Source organism: Gorilla gorilla, chromosome X (assembly GCF_029281585.2).
Source record: "Gorilla gorilla gorilla isolate KB3781 chromosome X, NHGRI_mGorGor1-v2.1_pri, whole genome shotgun sequence".
In the NCBI taxonomy this organism is placed as follows: Eukaryota; Metazoa; Chordata; class Mammalia; order Primates; family Hominidae; genus Gorilla; species Gorilla gorilla.
In genome coordinates, this window is record NC_073247.2 from 22,129,054 (window position 1) to 22,146,453 (window position 17,400).

The 17,400-nt window shown below is 43.3% G+C and overlaps 1 protein-coding gene across 2 annotated transcripts in view; it reads right to left on the reverse strand.

Moving 5' to 3' along the window:
* The window catches only part of ARHGAP6 (Rho GTPase activating protein 6), a 529,030-nt gene extending 517,493 nt beyond the window's left edge, over nt 1-11,537 (reverse strand). For both annotated transcript variants that reach the window (XM_055377029.2, XM_019019623.4), the window contains exon 1: nt 6,074-11,537. In XM_055377029.2, coding sequence (XP_055233004.1) covers nt 6,074-6,661 — 588 coding nt within the window. In that variant the 5' untranslated portion in view covers nt 6,662-11,537. The remainder of the gene's footprint in view (nt 1-6,073) is intronic.
* Nucleotides 11,538-17,400: the final 5,863 nt, after the last annotated feature.

Here is a 17,400-nt window from a genome sequence, read left to right on the forward strand (position 1 = left end):
AAATAAGCAATTTGGAGCTAGATGCTACCCAAGGTTCTTTCTGAGTCTAAACTTTGCTCTTTCCAACCCTCAAATCTCAAAATGTTGGTGAAAACTCAATTCTAAGTCATCTGAGAAGCTATCTTCACAGTATTCTCCATTAAAATTAAAAATTGCCTTCAGAAGGAATTCTAGCAGAGAGATAGCCTGAGAGAGAGTGTATGTGTGAAAGTTGAATAACTCTTTTTCCTAACTTAAAAAAACCTTAAGGCATTATACTGATTTCAGACAAAAATCCTTGTAAAACACTTTTTGTCAATTTCTTTTTGAAGCTGTCTTATTCTAATTACTTTCTCTTTGGTGACATGAATGAGCCTCTATTTTTAAACACAATATTTTTCTCTGCTGCATTTTAAAATTTAATTCCAGTTTCCATCATTATATATTTACCATTCACTTCTTCCCTATAGATATATTTAGACATCCCTTATTTTTTTTCATATGCTCAATACCCATAGAAAGTCATTTTTTTGAATTTCAAAGCCTTGGTTGACATATACTAGGTAAGAAGAAGAAAATGACAAAGAGTAAAGCCACAAGCATGAGAGAAAATGGTACTGAAAAGTAAAACCTAGAATTCAGTTTCTTGTATACAGGGCGTCTCAACCTCAGCACTATTGACATTTTATGTAAGATAAGTATTTGTTTGTGGGGGCTGTTGTGTGTGTTGTGGGATGTTTACCAGTACCCTTGGCCTACACCCACTAGACGCCAGTAGCACACTCCTGCCCCAGTTCTGGCAATCAAAAATCCTGCCAGGCATTGCCAAATATACACTGTGGTACAAACTTTCTCCTGGTTGAGAACCACTGGTCTTTATGATGATCTCTCTAAAACCCCCAGAGTACAGGGGCCAGATTTTAAGAATTCAAAGATGAGTAACAGTTCTGCTTTCAAGGAGTTCAACAGTGCAAGAAAAACTTTACTAAAACAGAGAAGTGGGAAATATAAAAGTATTATGTTTATATGCCAACTCCCAATTATTTATAGGATGCATGCTTGGCATGATTTCCCCATGCCCACCTCCTCTGAGGATCTGTCCTCCACTTGTTTTATGCTTCTAACCCATGCTCCCCCAGACACCAGTTTACCTCTAAAACACATCTGATCATGTTACACCTCATGCTTAAAAATCACCAATTTCTCCCACTCTCTACAGCAGAGTTTCTCAGTCTCGACACTCCTAACATTGACTGCCAGATGATTATTCCTTGTGGGGCTATGCACTGCAGGGTATTTAAAAGCATCCCTGGCCTCCCACTAGATGCCAGTAGGAACTCCCCTGTGGTAGACAGAATAATATACCACCAAAAATGCCCACGCCCCAATCCCTAAAACATGTGAATACCTCATAGCAAAGGGAACTTAAGGTTTCAGGTGGAATTAAAGGTCACTAATCAGCTGACATTAAAATAATGAGATTATCCTGGATTATCCAGGTGAGCCCAATGTAATCACAAGAGTCCTGAAAAGAATGAGAGAGAGAAATGACCACACAAGAAGAGCGGATGAGATGCAACTTGGCTGGCTTTGAAAATGAAGGAAGGGGGCCACTGGAAAAGGAACCACAACAGATCCTAGAGCCTTCAGAAGGAACACAGTCAGGCCAACACCTTGAAGTTAGCCCAGTGAAACCTGTTGGGATTTCTGAGGTCCAGAACTGTAAGACAATAAATTTGTGTTGCTTTAAGCCACTAAGTTTGCGGTCATTACAGCAGTGATAGGAAATTAATACACCACCACTTCCAGTTGTGACATCCTAAAATATCTTCAGACACTGCCAAATGTCCCCTGGGGACAAAGTCACCTCCAGGTTAAGAATCACTGCTCTACACAACAGACAGTCCAAACTCCTGAGATGAGCACAGTGAGACGCTTCGTAATTACCACTATCCTACCTGTTGAACACTATTATCCTGCACACAGCAAGATACATCCTCTTCTCCAGGCACACCAAACTTCACTTGGGCAACACTCAATATGCCTTCACTCTCTGCAGTTGTGATGCCCAGGGGCTCCTTGGAGAGTAATGTGCTTTCACCAGTCTCTCATTTTTATCCATACCCATAATTATCCCTCCAGTAGAGGCTGGGTGTGGTGGCTCATGCCTGTAATCCTACCACTTTGGGAGGGTGAGGCGGGCAGATGGCTTGAGGCCGGGAGTTCAAGACTAGCCTGGCCAACGTAGTGAAACCCAGTCTCTACTGGTGCATGCCTGTAGTCGCAGCTACTGGGGAGGCTGAGGCAGGAGAATCGCTTGAACATGGGAGGTTGCATTGAGCCGAGATCGTGCCACCGCACTCTAGCCTGGGCAATAGGGTGAGACTCTCTCTCAAAAAAAAAAAAAAAAAAAAAAAAAAACATTATCCCAACAGGTCTGATTTCTGACTTTATTCGGTCAGGCTTTTATTACATGAAAAGCCATGTGGTTGTACATATATCAAACTGCAGGTGCCCTAACCTGCTCCTCCAAACAAATTATTGTGCTTAGGGCCCTCTAAGTCTTCTTTTTTGGGAGCTGTAGAATCACCAACACCTCTGCGCCTTTGCCTGTCCACTCTTTTCTGCCTCATGAAGGCATCACTTTCCTTCTCCTTAGAAATGGCAGTCATCTTTGAAGATCAAGTTTAAATGTTCTCTGGACAGTGAAGCCTTCCAAGGCCCCCCAAAGCACAGTGAATCATCACCCGCCCCTCTCTGTTCCCTCATTCTGCTGATCTTCTGTATTCCCCCTATCAGTTAACTCACCTGTCCCCTCATTAGACTGTGAGCTCTTTAGCCTCTCTGCATTCCTATACCCACAGAAATGCATATGCTCAAGAAATGCTTGTGCCATGAATGAAGAAAAGTATAGACGCCAGTGATATATAGAAATCATTTTAATTATGGGTTGCAAAAGTTGGCAAACTCCAGGTTAGCTATGGACATAATCCCAGCTCTGATCCACAAGAATTAGGAGAAGCTCAGGATTGAAATGAGACTTTATTCCTTTGCCTGTGATCAGAGTCAGGGGCAGAGCTTGGCTGCTAAGAACACAAGTTGAGAAACATGTTCCAACTGTGTTACCACGTACCATTTACCCTTTGTCTCCTTCATGTTTCTACTCAATAGATGATCTACCCAGCATGTCCAGGAATCAGATTTTGTTAAAGCAATCCTGAAACATGTAGTGAGGAAATACTAACAAGATCGTAGCTGACTTTGCCTAACACTTCCCAGGTTTAGGCCATAAAATGGTCATTTGTAAGCTTTGAACAAGCACAAGTAACAAAGCTGCAGGCATTTGTGAGAGTCTTGGGAGCAGGGGCTGTTGTACAGACAATTTAGGTTAAAAGCAGACAACATTCTGAAAGAACAAAGTGGGAAATGGATGAGATCCATCAATGGCTAAACCTGAAGGTGAATTCTTAGGATTTCATATGGATTCAATGGAAGAGAAATAGAAAATTTGAACAAACTGTAAGGGGTACATGACTCCAGAGGGATCCTCGTGGTTTTGGAATCAAACGAAGGCCCCGAGCAAAGTTTAGGCCAGCTGTAAACACTTCTGTGGGCACTCTCTTGATGGCCAGCATGGGGTACTATGTTCAACCTCACTAACGCAGCAGTTCTCAATTAGGGCGATTTTGATCCCCAGAGGATATTCAGCAGTGTCTGGAGACATTGTTTGTTGTCCCACTGGTCTGGAGGAGTGCTACTCGCATCTAGTGGGAAGAGGCCAGGGATGCTGCTAAATACCCTGCAATACCCAGGACAGCTCTGTAGCAAAGAATCATTCAGCTTCAAATGTCAATAGTGCCAAGGCTGAGAAACCCTGAGCCAGAGCAACCAGAAAAGTTCAAGAACCAAATCTACATGAACCAGATATTCCCTCCAGGGCCTCTAAGCAGCCTTGCAAGATGCTCATTGGCTGACGTTTTGATGTCATTAGTAAAGACTCTCCTTTAAGGACCAAAGACCCAGCTTGCCTGCAAGTGAAAAGGACAGGCAGTGCCCAATAGGATACATTTTCTTGGTTTTTGAGAGGGTTCCAGGGCGTTAAACCTTTGAAAGGTAATCCAGGCCATTAAATTAGAGATCCAGGGGTTATGTTAGGATATCTTGGCCTTTATTAAACAAAACCAGGGTTGGAGCTACATGCTAGAGTTCTATCCAATCACTCCATGTCTGCCTCAAGCATAAAGGAATTTCCAACACACACACACACACACACACATACACATACACACATATTCTATGAGAAAATTTTGGCCTTTTGCTAGATGGCTACATCCTTAGTTTTAACCACCATGAAAAGGTGAAAATCATGGTAGATGAGTTTTGTGCAGACTGCCCACTGTATGGAACAGAAGCCACCCAGTATCACTGCAGTTCAGATCCTTGTCCATTGATTATGAGATGCTAATGGATAAGAAGATAATTTACAACAAGTGAAATCATCTACAGCCATATGCCTTTTGGTCATAACAGTAATGAGCAGCATCTGTATACTATATTCCAAGTATGTATATGGTTGCTAAGAAAAGCAGAAATGTTCTTAATGATGCAATTAGTTTTAAGCACGAATGTTAGCTAGCTAATCCAAAATGCTGGCTTGCTTTTGTATTTCTCTTTCTCTCAACTTGTACAGATTAATCTGATAATGTGTGCTTCTGAAATACAATGAGAATCCAGCCCCTCCTAAAGACCAAGAGAAATTCAACATTTCAATTTTTGATGCTCTTTCTAATCTTGAGTTCCCTGGTTTGGAGGTAACATCTTGCCCTCTGCCTCGACTTTCCTTTCTACTGCCTATCTTTCTCAAGAAAATGGGCAAAAGACTTAGCAATATTTGTTAGTTTTTTGTAATCTGCACCCCCAATACCTAACAGCCTCAGTTACTTTGACACAGTAACTAACATTAATAATATGTGATGCTAATAATTCTGATAAATGATGCTTATTTTTCTAAGGCGGTTTACTAAAGCCAAAGTCTAACAGTTATCTCACATTAACACAGCTGAGTATGATCTCAGATGCTATTTTCAAAGTTTTTCTTGGTTGTGTATTTAGCCTAAATCTCCAGCAATTACATGGTATTTCATTTCATTTCTGTAATGCTAACTGTACTTTAAAATATTAAATTACAACTGATGGAATCTCCCTTCCCTTATGGAAACATATCCAAGGCAAACCTATAGAGTTTGTGGACTGAAGGGGATAGGGGCTGCTCATTTTTAAAACAATTACTATTCTCTGAAAGCGTGTTATTTTCAAAGCGCCCATCAGTGACAGTTTCCCAATAGGTCAATTCACTATTTTTCTTAAGTGGACAGCAAATATTTTAAGGGTATCTGATAGCTCCCTCTGAGTCCCCTATGTATTGTTGATTCTTCACTAAACTACTAATTGTTCTAAATGGAATTTAGGCATCAGCATATTTCCATGATCTTTCACACCCCCACACAGAGATTTTCTTCTTCTCCTAGGTTAAACTAATACTCAGTACCATAGATTTCTGAAATTGCCCCTTCAGGGAAAGAAAAGGTGAAAACTAGAGAATTCTTGTCCCCCCTGCCACCCAAACACACACACACACACTCATACAGTCAATGACACCCTCCAAAATAATGTTTCTGAATTCTCTACAGAACAAGATGGCAGACATATTTCAAAATATATTTCATCCAGTCGTTACAAACAGCTTAGCAATAGATATTTGAGTTGGAAAAAATATCAACATTGGGTGAAGGGATAAGGTGACCCTTTGAAATTGCCTGCAGCACTAACAGAAAACCAGAACACCATCTCTTTCTCCAGCTCCCACGACTGCTCCGAAGTAGAGCCAACAAGTCCTGCAAGACGCACAAGCCGGTGGCCACTAGGGATATCCCATTTCCAGGCACCATTTAGCAAGTAGAAGAGGAAAACCCACACCACGGAAACCCCTTAGTGGGTGCCTTGCTCTGTAAATGTAATGGAATTAAAGGCGGTCTCCTGAAACTGCCTGGGGGCCTCCTCCTTGGGCCGTGGGACGCGCAGCGCTGGTCCCTACCTCGGATTTCCACACGACGTAGGGGTGCCCGCGACTGTCGGGTGGGGACTGGAACTTCCTCTGCTGGAGCCACCTCCTAGGAGAAGCGAAGATGCCATTGGGGCCTCCCCCGGATGAACAGAGGATGCTGGAAGCGCTTCGGCTACTGGCTGGCCCGGCCAGGACAGAAGGCAGGTCCCAGGCCATGCTCTTCTTGAGGCCGCCGCGACCCAGGGGAACCTCATAGTCAAAGTGAAAGCTGCCGGATGGTGACTTCTCCTGCGGGGTGCTGGGTGTGGAGAAGGACGAGCAAAGAGGTCCAGGAGGCGGTAGCCTGGTGGCCCTGGGGGGCGGACCCCGGGGAGAGGACGCCAAGCGAGGGCCGAGACTCTCGGCTGGGAGTGATGGGGTGTAGAGGCGGCCCGCCGTGGGTCCCCGCGCACTGCCCTCCGCGCCCGCCTCGCCACCCCCGCAGCCGCCGATCAGGGCCGGGTCCAGGCTGCGGGTCTGGCGCAGCTTCCTCTTGGAGAAGCCCTTGGCCGAGGCCGCGCTACTTGAAGCGGGCGAGGAACAGGAGAAGACGCTGTGGAGCAGGCTCTGCGCGGACATCTCGGCGGGGCTGCACCTGAGGACCACCTCCTCCTCCCTCCCTGGACGCTGGTGGCTTTGGGTCGGGAACGGAAAGGGACTCAGGCAAAGGTGCCAGGCGGGGCTGGCCCGGGGTTTGCCCAGGGCGGTGGAGAGCAAAGCCCAGCTCACGCGCCGCCGGTGCGCTCCAAGTGCCCCGGCGGCGGCAGGAGCAGCAGATCCATCACCAGCCTTCTAGGAAAATGGGTCTGGGGACCTCCTGCAGCCGCTAGAACCTTCCTCCGGAGCCCAAGACGCGAAGAGGGTCAGGAAGAGGAGGAGGAAGGTCAGGCGCTCGCTGGGTTCCCAGCTCCAGCCTGCGAGCGCCACTCCCCCTTCCTAGCTGAGGCGGGAGACGCAGCGCTCCTGCTCGCTGGCTCTGGACGGCCTCTAAGACTCCAGCAAGCTCCTCCTTGCGGCCCGAGGACGGTCCTGAGGGCTAGGGAGGAGGCTGCCTGGGCGTGCGCCCAGGGCGCGTCCACCGCGCTCCCGGCGCCGCGAGAACTTCCTCCCGCTCCTGAGCCGGGCGCCTGAGCTGCGCCTCCCTGCACTCTCTCCTTGCCCCGGCGCCCGAGGTTGCGCGCCTGGCCTCCGCTGGGCTGCTGCGCCCACTCTTCCGACTGGAGAGGCTCAAGGGTGGTTCCAAGCTCAAGGTTCCCGCGGGGTCTCTGTCTTGCTGCAGTGTGGGGACACCGAGCGTGCTGCGCCCGGGACCTCCAAAGACTGCGTGCCCACGGTGGGATGGAATTCCCGGCGGCGCTCAGCGCTCTCCGTGGAGGAGGGAGCTCAGGAGACAGCCCCAAGGCCGGGTGTGTGTGTTCCGCCGGAGAGGAACACGCTATTCGCAGCCCAGCCTTGGGCCCAGGGCAGACGCGGAGATGACCCCGTACGCTCGCTCTAGAGGCAGCGGGAAGGGGGCGGCCAGGACATGTAGAGCTGGAGGAATGCCGGGGCTGGAGCTGGGGCGGAGCCAGGAGCAGGAGAAAGCAGAACGTGAAGAGTTTTCCAGGCGCCAAACCTGCAAGCGGCGAGGAGAGAAGGCAGCTCGCCACTGATACCGGGTCTCCTGGGGAGAAAGTCGTGAGGACGGAAGTGCGGACCTTCTCCCCGGTCTCCCCACCCCCAGATCAAGGGTCGCGCCAGCTCCACTCACGTTTCTGGAAAGGAAGGGAAGTGTCAGATTGCACCCCACCCACTGGTGTCAGATGGGCAGCCGGGGACGATTGCTCTGAAGTTGGAGTTAAATCTCCTGCTTTTTCTCCCCGCGCCCTCCCCACCCCGCCCCGTCCCGGCTGTTTTTGTTTTTAAAAAGGAAGGATAGATAGGAGACTGTCTAAAAGCAGTGGCTGCCGATGAATGAGCTGGAGATGGAGACCTACTAAGAAAGTGGAGGGGGAGGAGCCTTTGCCGTGGAAGGGGTCCTGAGCACGTGCGGAAACGTGCTCTAGGAGGAGGGCTGAGTGAGGCCGGGTAGGGGGCAGGCGCCGGGCGCAGCTTCAGCCCAGAGGCTGCAGAGATTGGCGCTCACAAAGCGATCTGTCTCCGCGTCCCGCTCTGGGACGCCTCCGGTCTCAGCGCGGTGGCCACAGTCCTGGGAAGCTGGAGAACGCTGGGGAAATCAATCTTCCCGGCAAGATGAGTCTGAAAGCAGCTTCTCCCGCTGTCGGACCCCTGGAATCTATAAAGCGCAAAGCCTCGCTCTCTTGGAGGGCTTTTTGATGTAACAGTTAAGCTTTGCAATGCAACTTACAACCATCTCAGCAGGGAGCAGACAGCATGTTGGAAATGTCTACTTTGTGTTTGTGTCCTCTTTTATCACTTAGGGATGAAGATAATTTTATACAAATGTAAAGGTGACTTTACCATTTCTTTTATTTTGGAGAAAAAATACAATGAAATTATAAATACAGATGTTGGACACGAACATTCCTCTTGCATATCTACCAGAATTGTCCAAGTTTGATTCTGGAAGACTTCCTTTATTCCCTATGACATATTCAGGGGAAAAGTTAATTTACTTTGACTCTTAGAAAAGCCTGTTTGGTGTTCCTAGGTGTTCAGCTATTTTGGAGGAGGTACGTCATGAAATCTAATTAGGAGAATTCGTTGTCTCCACAAAGGGCGTCGGGCTCCCAGGTCTTGGCTGTACTCGTTTTTTGTAAACGCAGCCGGACAGACTGCACCCTTAGAGATTTTTTTTCCGGTAGCTTTAATGAGCTATCTGCTGTCTGAAGACAGAGTTCGATTCTAGTTTCCCATCCCCCATCGCTGTCCAGCTCTTCTCACCCTGAGCTTCTTATTTTCAGCGGCTGTCAATCAGGTGTGCTGCTGACAGGCACAGTGTTTAAAAAGAGCTCTTGCTCCCCTGCCTAACTACACCCAGGCCAAGTTACATTTGGGGGCTTGCTGGCATTGGCTTTCTTCCCTCCTCATACAAGTCACATTAGAAGTAAAAGTGTGTGGGTCTTGTCTGCCCTTTCTTTAGTAACAAAACTGTGTAATTTATCACTGGTAATGGAAACACTTAATGTCTCTACCACTGGGATACCAATGCATGGTTATGCCTCATTGCATGGTTATGCCTCAGTGGAGTTTGGCATTCGGGGTAGATGGTTAACAGAGTCACTTCACAGAATCACTTATAACTCAAGGGGGGTGAGCAACTTGATGATTGTATTTGATGATTTATATATTTCTCTAACCCCATATGATAACCATGGGGTAGCAAATGCACCCCTACCATGACTGTATAGGCTAGTATGAATGCCCCCAGGCACAAGGGCATACATTCTTGGTCATGGGTGTTGGAGAGCCAACCAGCAGAGGGATTCTTCTATTAGCACTCCTAGGGCTTGGAGCAGACACATGCCAGTTAATTCATCATCTAGTTTCCAAGTGTTCCTGACCCTCCAGGAAACTGGAAACTTGTGTCATTGTTGGGAACAGTGAATAAATTGTTTTAAATATTAATCACATTAGACTGGGGCTCCTTTTAAAAACTCAGTGTAAGTATGTGTGCTTTTAATACATGGGGCAGGGGATGTTGATGTTCTTCTAGAAAGACTTTGTAAGAATTTTTTTGGATTTTTTTTAAACTTTTTTGATTTTCAACCTGACTGCTATTAGGTTTACCTTGCAGTCATAGTGGCTTATGGTGGATTCATTCATTCCTATTTAAGGCATCCTATTTAACTCTTGTTTGTTATATATTCTCTTTGTTTATATAGACTCAACTCACATTGGCCTTTCTGATCAACTGTCAGGTTATGCCAAATTCAGTTAAGGAAGATCTATGGGTTTTGGTTACCAATTTCAAAAAATGGCTGGTTTTGTTACATTGCTTCCCAGAATCCTTCTTACAATTCATCAGCTAGCTTCAGAAGCAATATAATTGGTAGTCAAGAAATAAATAGTTTTAATGTATATGCTTTCAAAAGCAGGTTTCTAAGACTTTGCTTTGCTTCTCTATTAGGGCATTTGATACTGAAAATAGTGCCTATATTTGTTAATTTTTTCCTCAAAGTTAATCAAAGACTTGGGATACCTTTCATTAAAGAGCAGAACATTCTGTTCACTATTCATTCCCAATGATAATTATTGTAGAAATCTAGGATTTAAAAAACATCTTATGCTATCTATTCCATCTGGTCATGGCACAAGAATATTCCAATGGAAGTTCCAGAATCCTTGGACTGACATCAAGCTATCCTCTTATCAGAGATCCTAGAAAACTCATCAGTATTCTTTCTATTCCCTTGAGAGACTGTTCTACAAACACACACATCTTACTATCAAAGGATATATTCTGATGCTTAACCTAAATTTCCTTTTCCTTAACTTTATCCCTTGAAGCTTTTCATATCTCCAGCCAAAATTCCTCTTTATCCTTGGTGTTTAGACCCCAAAGCTATTTGTAGATTTTTATCATGCCCTTTGGGTCTGACTCTGTGGTTTGGCTACACTATAAAGTTCATATTTTGCTTTAAAACCATCACTGTAGATGATCTTTTCTGGACTCCCTCCAGTTGCTTTTGTTTTTCAGTCCTGAGATCCAATATTCCAGGTTAGGGCATCCTATTTTGCTCTAGTTTGTTATATAATCCCATTGCTTAAACAGTCTCAAATCACATTGAACTTTCTGATTGAGTGTCATATAATATTTCAGACTTCTATCTGATTGGCTCCCAACTTTTAGCATTGTTGATTTTCATTTCATCCTGCCCATGTCTCTCAAACTGATCATGATCCCCCGATATCATTTCTATGTTCTTAGTGGGTAAACAGTTCACAGCATCTCACTTGCCCATAAAAGTCCGGGTTCTGTCTCCAAGCTCCTGAAACATGAAAAAGAAGCATCATTTAAATCTGTGTGACATGCATGGAATATATGAGAGATATGCGGATAAATTTTACAAGGCTTAAGAATGCAAATTGCATTAAATAGCCCAACTTCCCCATACCTGAACTAAAAATGTTTCTTTAGATTCCTATGCCAGCTGCCAAAGCACTTAAATTACAATTGACAAACGTCAGTGGAGGTAAACCTAGAGTCTTTGAGTACAGGAAATTTTTGTCTTCTATTACATTTATATACCAACAGGCGAGGTTTTTGGCTCAATATTTTGGATCAATTTCACATAGCCCAAAATTGGAACCATGAACCCTCCAGGTACACACTTGAGGTTTTAATATTCCTCTAGTTGATATCCAGACCTGTGAAATTTTTTTTTCTGACGTTATATTCGGAAACCCAAATGACTATTCTTATTCATCTTTCCCAGTTTTTCCCCACTCTGTGTGCCTAATTTTGCCATTTCTCACCAATTGTGACCTTAAAAAATTAAATTCAATAGAAGAAAACTACTGTATCTGTGTCAGCATCTGCATTGAACACACGAACATCCACTTGCAACATTGTCCATTTTCTCATTTTCTGTGCAAATATTAGCAACATGTTCTATGTTTTCTAGTGTTTAATATTTATCTTCTAGACTTAAAAAAACAGGAGTTTGGCATAGGCACATTTTCTGCCTTTTCGCTTACATGTTTATTTCTTGAGCAGGTATGAGTACACTATTTTTTTCTTCTTTTTTTTTTTTTTTAAATACAGTTTCACTCTGTGGCCCAGGCTGGAGGGCAGTGGCGCCATCTCAGCTCACTGCAATCTCCACCTCCCGGGTTCAAGCGATTCTCCTTCCTCAGCCTCCTCAGTAGCTGGGATCACAGGCACCTGCCACCATGCCTGGCTAATTTTTGTATTTTTAGTAGAGATGGGTTTTCACCATGTTGGCCAGGCTGGTCTCAAAGTCCTGGCCTCAAGTGATCCTCCTGCCTCGGCCTCCCAAAGTGCTGGGATTACAGGCATGAGCCACCACGCCTGGTCGGGGTACACTATTTCTAAATGTCAACCATCCTATTTTCATGGAACCCAAGTTAGCAGGGCAAGTGAAAAACAAGGCTGTATAAGAATCTTAAACCAAGTTGCAGTGTAGATGTGCTCAGCAGGATCACAGGGGCAACTCCTGAAACAAACAGTGGTTACTCTACCTGTGGCATGTGAAAGAATCTTCCAATATCAAATCCTAAATGTATGACCATCATCCCTTTTGCTTTAGGCTTTGAATCTTGATCTCAGGAGACTTTTAGTAATATAAATTGGCTGAAAGCCAAATTCAGTTTTGGTTGATAAACATTTTTGAACACACACTGTGTGCTAGTGGCATTCTTTGTTAGTTTTACTTTCTTCTATCTTTGTGGTGAAAGTGTACTTAGAATCTCAAAATAAGTTAAATTTATCTGAACCTGGTATATAATTCAGCTGTACTAGCTACTTAAACTAATTTTTAAAATCTTCTGTAGCATATGTCTCAGAACTACTTTTGAGGATGAAGAATTCTGTAATAATGTAAACAATTTTAATAGATACTTTATTAATTACCCTAAATTGTTCATAAACATTCATCAATATTTCCCATTTTAAAAAGCAACCAAATAACGTGAGGTTTCATTGCCTATGAAATGTTAATTTTCCCCCAAATCTTCACTTTTCTATATTGAATGGAAACAGGAGGACCTATTTTGCCTAACATGTTTCTCTGGTGACAAGGTAGGATGGGGTATGGAAGGGAAAGAAGAAAATAAAACAACTGGTACTATGCCTAGGGTACGTATATACACATACATATATATTAACATCAACTTTACTGAGAATCTACATACAATAAGCTATATAGATGAATTTTGGCAGCTGTGTATACCCATGAAACCACTACCACGATCAATATACAGAACATTCGTATCACCTCCAGTGTATGCTTTTATTAATGTTCAGTGAACATTGACAACTTGAGTTTTGCTATGTTCATGGTTGAGTCGTGCCTTTGGCCAATATAGAAAGGGAAGGAGGGAAGAAGAGTGCGAGGGAGGGAGGACAAAATAGAGAACAGAGCTTTTTTAGTTCTTGTAGTGGGTTGAAGTGTGTTCATCTAAAAGGCATATCCAAGTCCTAATCCCTGGTACATGTGAATGGGACCTTATTTGAAAACCAGGTTTTTGCACAAGTAATCAAGTTAAGATTAAGTCAGACTGAATTAGATGGGCCCTAAATCCAATAACTAGTGTCTTTATGAGGGAAAGGAGAAGGCAACTGGAATACAGACACATGCATGTGCACAGAAGAAGGCCATGTGAAGACACAAGCAGAAATTAGAGTGATACAGCTACAAGCCAAAAAAATGCCAAAGATTGCTAGTAACCACTAGAAGCTAGGAGAGAGGCGGAACAGATTTTTCCTTAGAGCCTCCAGAAGGAACCAACCCTGCTGACACCTTGACTTTTGACTTCTAGCTTCCAGAATTGTAAGAGAATAAGCTGGTTTTTTTTTTAAAGCCACCCAGTGTGTGGTAGTTTGTCATGCCAGCCCTAGGAAATTTTTGTATTTCTTATTGCCACAGCTTGGTTCTCCTTCTTTCAAACAGTTTAATAAAACCCAAGGAATTCATGGAGCAAAAAGCAATCCCAAAGAATTTTAAAAGAAGACAAGAGAATGGCTAATGAATGCTTATCAGTGTTTCATTTCCAAAGGAAAAGTGATGGATTAGAAATCCTGTCTCCTGCTAAGCATGGTGTCATCATTATGTCAGCAGCCAAGCTGCAGTTAGGTCCCACGTGTGCACGGCTCCGTCTTCTTTCAGGATGGACTTCACTTTCCCCTTGGGGGACTTCTGCCCTTCTGTGCATTTGTTTCAACAAAAGGGGCTCAAACCAGAAAGAGACACTCAAATTCAGAGGGCTGAGATGCTTTGGTTTGCCTTTTTTGGTGTTTAAGTTGCTCTGCATTAAAGGGGCTGAGCACACACCTGAGACACAAATGAGCTCAAGTGCCAGAACAAGCCAGTAAGAAATGTCTTTAAAAGGAGATGGAAGCTGCTGAAACTCTTCAACAGGCTTCATGGAAACCAAAGCCTGGTAAGCCTTTCTCTAGGGAAAACTTCCGGGGATCCAGTTGAAAAAGCAGAGCTGCTTAAGCTAATAGCCACATGCCCTTTATTTGCCTCCTGTATGATTTGTTGGGAATTCCTTGGGTATTTTTCACAGTTCACTGCTTTGTAGCATGACACAGATTAGAGACATACCAAAGAACTCTCAGCCCCCTTTAAAGATATAGGAAGGAAAATAAGACATTCACAAGATCGTAATAAGCAGGTTGTGGATCAGGGAGCTAAAAGTAAGGGGTTCCCCCCTTTTAATAGGAACGGCTTCATGAACCAGTTTTATAGAACTGGCAAAAGCAAACTGATGGAAGTTGTTGGAGGTTTATGGAGCAGTAAGAAAAATGCAGTAATGAGAATCATAGATCTAACTCTTAGTAGAGGCTTGGCTACTAACTAGCTCCGTCATCTAACCTTGTGCAAAGGAAACCCCTACTCACCACTTAAGCCTACTTGGTTTAAATGTCTCTTGCTCTGCCTTAGGCTCCTATTCCAGCTAAGTTAGTTCTCATGGTATAACTCTCCTACTCTCAGACCTTCCCTTTATTATAGCACTTACCAAAGTGGTAAGCATATGGGATTCATTAGTGCAATTATGCATATTCAATCCCTAACATCCCTAAGACCCTAAGTTTCATGAAGCAAGAGTCATCACTGATTGGTTTCCCTTGTAATCCTAGTGCTAGAATGACTCATCTCACGTAAGAATAAAGGCTCGATCGATAACCATAATTCGCCTCTTAACCTCAGTCTCCTCATCTGGAACTTGGCTCTTCAGGTCTCTGACAGCTGTCGCCTTCTGTGTCTCAGAGACCTTGGACTTATCTTCAGGCATCAGTGGGAAGTTCTATTAATTTGACTTGTCACAGAAGAACTAAAATGAGTGATAACTATATAGATGTCTGCTAGTCAAAATTGTTAATATTTCGTTAAATGTATGGGCTTTGAGTCAGACATCTCCAAGTTATAGTCCTAAGTGTGCATGGGGTGTGTTTGTGTGTGTGTGTGTGTGTGTGTGAGAGAGAGAGAGAGAGACCAACCAGTCTACCTTGGGTAAAGTCATTTAATTCTTCAGAGGCTCAGTTCTTCCTCTGGTACACAGAGTTAATAGCTATACATTGTAAAGCATTTAGTATGTTTTGTGGCATAGAACAAATACAAAATAACTGTTATCTGTTATTAATAAATTTGTTATCATTAATTACAGAAATAAGACACATAGTATGGCTTATTCAGGTTTGCCTATCTGTACATATTATAAAATTGAATATCTAACAATAACAGTAGTAATGAGTCAACCTTTAATATGTATCAGGTACTGTGACAAGTGTCTTACGTGGGTTATTTTATTTAATCTTCACAACTCATTGAGGTAGTTCTCTATCATCTTCGTTGTTCAAATGAGGAAACTGAGTCACTGAGAGGTTAAAAACTTGCTTAAGTGAGCTAGTAAATGGTGGAGCCATTGATTTGCCCAAGTTAGCTAGGAAATAATGGAGCTATCAAATTAATCCTCATACACTATACAAAGTCACTTTTTAAAACATGTTTTCTATGGAAAAATGTGTGACAAATAGAAGTCATGCTCATCTCTCCATTCATATGATCTGCACTACATAGACAGGACTGGGAGTGTCGGGGTGTGGGGATCAGATATGGTGAAGGAGGGCTTAGCATTTCCCAAGCATCTATTCTGTGCTAAGAACTTTACACACATGATTTCTACACAACATTGCTGTGAGGTAAATATTCTTATTCCCATTTCAGAAATCAATGATTCACACCCACGTCTGTCATGTCACAACCCACGTGTTCCCCATAATACTTCTTGAATGGCTAATCTGGCTAGCAAATCTAAATAATCACAGTCATCAGAAAACTTGACCATGAACAGGAATGTCATATTCCTAACTTGTACTTGCCCTTTGTACTTTCTGAGAGCAGGTGGGAATTAGCTACAGCTCTGTGTTTCCTATGGATATTTTCACTTATTAAGAGAATTCTAGCCTTCTTTCCTCCAGGCTAAATCTTTAATTATCTTCCTCTGGCATGTCTATTATATGCTGTAAACATGTTCTTTTGGGAATTTTTTATGTGCTGCATTATTCCTTTTAAGTTGTGAAGCCCCAAACTGGACACAGTGCTCTCCAAAGCGACATATCCAAGCTGTGTTTAGTTTGATTTATCTGTGCTGATTAAGAAGTTGTGTAGAAGGCTTTTATTCACCCTCTGTGATTTGCCTAATGTCTTTAGGGTGGTGGTAAATAAATCTTGTACATCAAATTCTTGTTATCTGTAAGGTGAAAAAAGGCCAATCCTGACAAATTGGGTTCCAAGATTATGAGAAGTTGCTCTTACTAAATTCCCTATTATTGTTCAGAACAGTTCCATTTGCCCAAATGAGTTCTCATCAGTGGAAAGTCAGTGCACTTGAGCCAGATGATACTTGAAGCATTTCCAGATTGTATGCTTTACAGTGTCTTTACAAATGGCGATTGAGCAGATGAAGCAGAGAACCAAGAAAGTGAAACCCGCCCAATAGTCCCATAGATAGTTTATTTTTATAAACATAGAAATTGACCCTTCTGGTCTTAAAGCTTGAAACTTACATTTATTTTGTCTGAGCTCCTTCCTCAGGAAACAAAAGTATTAAAGAACTGAAACTCACCAGATCACCACATCCAGATAATGAGATGCCAGACCCCTCATTCATCATGATTGCTTCCTTGCCCCTCCATAGTTCCTGTTTTCTTACACATTGTTTATTTCTTCCCTGCTATATACACCCCTAGTTTTGGTACCTCAGGGAGATGGATTTGAAACTGAGCTCCCAGCTCCTTGACTGCAGCACCCTATTAAATCCTTCTTCCCTGGCAATACTCATCATCTCAGTCATTGGCTTTCTGTGAAGTGAGCAGCAGGACCTAGACTGAACCCCTTGTTTCAGTAACAAAAGGATCTACTCAGCTCAAGCTTACAACACAACTTGGATCATTAAGATAACAACAACAACAAAAATGTTTAAACTACTTGACACCCTGATTTGAAGAAATAATAATTAACTTGATTTGGTTGCATAAACCTTTTATTGAAAAGTCCTGAATTAAAAAAAAAAACAAAAAAGATCCTTTTTTGATACTACTTACATCACAGCAACTGATAAGGCAATATTTTATGCATTTAATATTTCCTTAAACCTACACCTCTCACTTTGACCTAGGTGTTAGCATC